Source organism: Siphateles boraxobius, unplaced genomic scaffold (genome assembly GCF_051911475.1).
Source record: "Siphateles boraxobius isolate OS27281-9 unplaced genomic scaffold, OSU_SipBor_1 13, whole genome shotgun sequence".
NCBI classification, from domain to species: Eukaryota; Metazoa; Chordata; class Actinopteri; order Cypriniformes; family Leuciscidae; genus Siphateles; species Siphateles boraxobius.
The window spans coordinates 20,174,568-20,180,567 of NW_027508733.1; the positions used below are offsets into that span (position 1 = coordinate 20,174,568).

Below are 6,000 nucleotides of genomic sequence, written 5' to 3' on the forward strand. Positions count from 1 at the left end.
ATGTTTGGTTAGACATTTCCAGTTTAAATTGCCTATTGAAATATTCATGCAATATGTGTTGCATTTATTTGTTAAACAAACAAAGTTTAATGTGTTTGTAATACAGCGACTGTTTTAGAAATCTGTATTGACAGTATTGTATTCACGTACGTGACAATGTTTCATGCTAATATGTTGATATTTGATTGTAGGGGATATCTTTGATTTATAAGCGTATACTTTAATGTTTATTATCTAAAGCTGATATTATAATGTTTGGAGTAATGTATTTGGTGATGTAAACATTACTGGATACTAACTGTGAATTGTTTTATATTTACAGTTTGACCGCATACACATTATGTGCACATAAATATTCCCAACTACAACTAAATTGCAACAAAACTTAATGTGTACATTGTGAGTTCTGCACAAGAGGAATAAAAGACAAAAAACAAAATCCAAGTTAATGTTATCATTTTATGGGTAACAGTTTTCTTCCTTTTTATTCAGATATTCATTTATTTTTAAACAATTACTTTGTGAAAAATACTGTAATAGGATTGTAGATTCAAGAAGTTGCCATCTAAAGTATAAGCATGTTTATTTTAAAGATTTTTTTCTAATTTATTTACAATTTATTAAATATTGATTAAAATAAATATAAAGTATATCTATATATATAGGCCTATATAATTATCGGCTTTATATCGGCCATCGGCCACCCTGCTCTCTAAGATATCGGCACTGGCCATCAAAAAAACAATATCGGTCGACCACTAGCGGTAATATTATAATAAGATGATCCCCTTCCTACGTCAAAAGGGGAGCGAAATCTGATCGGCTAATTTTTAAGAAAGTAAGAAAGGCTTACCAAAACAAAGTTACTGGGTTGTCACTTTTCACGTTTTCTGGGTTGGTAGATGCACCGGGGACCCGATTATAGCACTTAAAGGCGGAAAAATCAGATTCCTCAGTAGTTCATTACAGAGCTGTTATTGTTAACAAAAACAGAAACTTTAAAAAAATAGCAATATTTAAGGATCCATGACATATCAGCCACCATATATTGGTATCGGTCGATATATGTTCATTTATAATGTTATTGTTATCGGCCCAATAAGAAAACATGGCCGATATATTAAAGCCTAGATAAATAATGGATTATTTCCTTCAGCTGAGACACTTCAGATTCACACTGTTCAACGTGATGGTTTTGAATGGCTTGAAATATGATTGGAATCACTTCAAAAAGGAAAATACAGTTAAGTGCAACATGTGTAGCGCAAGTCTGTCATATAGGCTAAATAAAATTATGATGAGAACATTATACTTGTGTGCTTGGGACATGGCTTTTAATAGTAAGACTTTTGTTTTTGTAATCAGGCTCAATTTGGATTTCGTTTTATCGACCAATTTATCGGTTTTCAAATATAAAGAATTACCATACCAGTCAAAATTTTCTTTTCGGTTCATCCCTAGTAATATTAGTATTATTCAAAGTCTTCCAGGCCATTGAATGACTTATGGTGTTTTCACATTGTAATTGCATGGAAAAGAGAGAGAACAATATATTTTGTCTTCCTCAAAAGAAAGGAACAATATGATGCATTTTCATTTTTGGGTGAACTGTCCTTTTAAGAGAGGTTGCACAAGTTACTGTGAAAAACTACAGAACAATGCACTGTATCTGCATGCACTGAAATCGAATAAATCTACCAATATCTATCCCATTTAATTCATTGCCGGAGAAATAAATATGTGCTCACGTGCGTCAACATGTTTCTCATCAAGCAGAAGGAATCAATAACTGGAAAAAAATGAACTGTTCCTCATACTACGTAATAGTATGAACCCAACGACACAATCTGCACCTCTATAAAAGTCATTTCCATGTTAATGAATGATATATTGAAATATCTGGCAAGGAGAAAACCTCATTGTCAAGGCAAACTAATCTCTGACAGAACGATATGGCATGCGCAGATTACATTTATGAAGCCTGATGGAAACAGAAAGATGGGGTGCAACCAGGAATACAGGGATTTGAAAGACATTAATTATATTTTGTTTCCCCTGTGCTTTTGCCATGGTGGTAAGATAGTAGCTGTATGATTACTTAAGTGCTTCTAATGCAAAGACAAAGAGAATAAGAATAGGATTAATAAAAGCAAGCCACCCAGAGCGATTGAATTTCCTTGTTTCGAACCGCCTTGATTTACAGCAACAGTCCTGCAGTAAATATTTGCATGCTTTAGGTGAACTATCCCTTTAATAAAATGATGCATGATGCTATGCTAGTTAAGCAGGGAGTTAATTCATTGTATGGGAAATGCACCCCTCTTTAACTTGAAATTGCAATAAAAATTGTTTTGGACCCCATTGACTTCCATTATGCGGACTACAAACCACTACGTTTTCATAAAAAATCTTACTTTGTGTTCCACAGAAGAAGAAAAAATATGGAAAATAAATTTCCAAAGGATTCCTCTTCAGCTCATGGATGTTGACAATCCCCCAAAAATACAAGCACTTGTGAGGCAAAGATGAATGTAGCTGGAGCCACAAGGCCATTTGTCCTGTGAACCACCACTCATCAGTCTTTTCTCAAAACTGCTCCTGAATGCTAACGCAAAGAGGAACAGACCAGTTTCTTCTTGGAGCAAAAATCATTTGCAGCTATGCTGCTGGTCGTGTTCATTTATTAGCAGCCAGCAGCTGTGTTCACAATGGCCAAAGCTTGGGAACTGTCCAGTGCTGAAAACACAGGTTAAAAATAACAAGAAACAAGGAGGACAGAGGACCAGTAGCACTGTGCAAATTGCTGGCATAATTATAAGGCTTCTTTTCCTTCTGGACCTCTCCCACAGGGTAAACGATAAAACATTTTCTAAATGAATCTTTAAACCGGAAGGTAGTGTGTTTTTGTCTGAGCAGACCTGCGGGCCAAATGGAATCTATTCAAGATAGAAAAAGAATTAATGCTGAAAAGAAATTAAAATGAATCTTTTCTTTTCCCTCTGCAAAGTTAAACCCGTACAGTCCCATTTAGAATCCAGCAAAACACAGACCAAGTGTCATGATTCATTTAAGGCGTTTAAGAAGGCAAATGCCCATTCTGTATAATGTATTCCAGGTCTGGGCACCGATAAATATTCAAGCTTTGGGTGAAGGCGGATTGGCGGCTGACACATGTAGTAGAGACAGCAGCTGCCAACCGGTTCCTCTGGCTCATGGGATTAGACACAGCTACTCTTTCTTGTCAGCTGTCAATCAAGAGCGTGTGCACACACCGTGAGACACCAACCTGGATAAGTGCGGGCATAAATTAAGACATTTACAGACTGCCAACTTTGCATAATTAAACACAGCCTTTGTCACGTCTTCGTCACAAAAAATAACTGTAGTCGGCATTCTTCAACGTGACTTATGCAGGAACATAAAACTAGCATGAAGTTTCCCTAAATTGCAATTTCCTGAGTAATTTTAGTAGACTTGGTCCATTAAGTATGGAGCATGCTAATTTACGACAAGGACTTTATCTCCAGAAATTCAAAGGCATTTAGCTGTCTGGATGCTATTCAAGTACAATTTCAATTCCACCTGTCAGCGCAGCTTCCCCCCTCCCCATACTGTATGATTGTTGGCACTAAACTACGCAGTCGAGCGGAAACGCCAATTATTAAAATGTGAGAATCAATCAAATGCCCTCTAAAAGTACCCCAACACCAAAACGGTTGCGCTCCAAGGCAATTTCCACTTTTTTCTTCAAGAGACAATATGCTCAGAGCTGTTCCTCTGGCATTTAGGAATATACAGGGAATATACAGGGAGGAGGTTCTGAAGCCAACATGAAAGGCTGCTTGGTTTGGCAAGCCTGCGCTGCTCCACTGGGACTTGGTTTTGAAAAGAAATGTCTTTGAACCTGGAGGTCCCGTACCGCGCACTCGCCCTGATATAGATACAACCAGCACAGGGTTGCTTTAGGGTGACATGGTGTGTGTTTAGTGACAGCCTCAGCAGAAACCCATATGTTTATTTGGTGAATTAGAAATAGGTATAGGCTAATTCTAAGATGTTTATGTAATGGCCAGTAATCAATAAATGGACAATATTATTCTTTATAAATAAATGAAAAATAGAACAGTGAAAACTAAAAACAATCATCTTAAATGCTTGTAGTAAAAGTAAAATGACAAAGACACACACACACATATATATATATATATATATATATAGGTTAAGAAAGCTCCAGCTTTTGGGCAGTTTTAGTTATTTTGGTAAATTGGTGTGCTGTTAGTTCCAACTATGCCGGAATATGACTGTCTGCGCTCCCATTGCTTATGCATGCTTATGCATGCACTGCATGGCTTATCAACATAAACATGGGCTCAAACTTTGTCGCATTACTTGTGTCGCTGGAAATTGGCAACTCTCAACAAAAATGTTGATGCAAACCATCGCCACTATGAATATCCCATAGGGTGTATGAGTTACTGTACAAGAAGAGAAGAGAAGAGAAGAGAAGAGAAGAGAAGAGAAGAGAAGAGAAGAGAAGAGAAGAGAAGAGAAGAGAAGAGAAGAGAGAAACGCTATCTAAGAACATTACCACACAGCAACCAATTTGCTGGAAAACAGCTGCCTGAAATTTCCCCAGGGCACCTGGAACCACAACGTGCACCACTTTCTATTTCTGATGCACTTTGACAAATAACAGACATCTTCACATTCAAAAGTCACTGTACTGTACTTTTCTCTCGTCAGCATCAAGACTTGTTGCAGACTGATGCAAGAAGCACCTGGAGTGCTCCTTCAGGTAGAGACTCAGCGGTTCAGACCGAACAGAGAAAACAGAGACAGTCATGACAGAATGCCAAGGGAAATTCGGGTCTGTCTTCCTCTCCCACCAGCTACACGCTGTCGTTCGAGGCGGGCACAAGACTGGCAGCGCTCAGCACTTGTCAGCTTTAAACAGCATCCAGCTGACACTCTGCAAATGAGAAAAACAATGCGGGGTCCCTTTCGATCCCAAAATTCTCACTCGCTGTTTTATGATGGGATTTCTTTCAACCACTTCACATCAAGGTATTGCTGCAGATGACAGCTTGCAGGTGGGGGGTTATATCAAGGCAAGGAAAATGAGTCCTGTTTTCCCCATATCCACATATGAACATTCAGACACTTGTAATGTCACTATAGAGTAATGTGTGTATATATATATATATACTTTCCAAATCACTTAATAGGCTATTTGAGAAGATAAGTGATTAACTGTCTGAGGACAGAACAAAAATTAGATTGTAGACATTATATAGTGCTCTACTTTTCATTTATTTTATATCTGATAAGAATACACAATGTCAATAAAAACATTGCTCATCAATAGACTTCTGCACTGAATAGCCGTTCAATATCATAGTCCTTCTGGTTTTGTCCTCTTGACTGAGGTATTGCGCTACAAGGGGGCTGTATATAACCCGTCCTGAACAAAAAAAAAACATCCTACACCACATTATACATTTATAATAAGACGCAATCAGTTCGGCATAATAATATGCCTTGTTCTCACCTTCTCTGAAGTAAAGCGGGTTGTCGCCTCAGAAAGTCCAGAGGAATGCCGCGTCGCATCAGATACAGCAGAGTAGGTGATAACAGCCGCTGAGGTAAACCATTCAAAAATGTATAAATCTGTTTAGTCTCACAAATGTGTTGAAATGGACTCCTTGGTTAAAATCATTCAGAAAGCACGATATTTATCCTCAGCCTGCGTCTCGTGCGGCGCTCGCGCAGAGAAGAGCTCGAAACGGCGCGCACTTCGCCGGTCGCGAGGAGACACTGAACAAAAGCGCGTGCGGAGGCTCAGAGCGTTTCCCCCCTCACCTCACCAAAGAGAACGGAGCAGATGCTGAGGCAAGAGAGTGCGTTAGATGGTATAGACAATTCTCTGTGGACTTCGGTGGGGGGTGGATAATATTTTGCACAATATATCAGCGATTCCTTTGTTTGGTTATTTGATTGGGA

General features: G+C 38.4%; 1 protein-coding gene across 1 annotated transcript in view; it reads right to left on the reverse strand.

Annotated features, from left to right (window-relative positions):
• ncanb (neurocan b) overlaps window positions 1-5,712 on the reverse strand; it is a 148,854-nt gene extending 143,142 nt beyond the window's left edge. The window contains exon 1 of the mRNA XM_077226413.1: window positions 5,549-5,712. Within this exon, the coding sequence (XP_077082528.1) occupies window positions 5,549-5,607 (59 nt within the window). The 5' untranslated portion in view covers window positions 5,608-5,712. The remainder of the gene's footprint in view (window positions 1-5,548) is intronic.
• Between the last annotated feature and the right edge of the window lie 288 nt (window positions 5,713-6,000).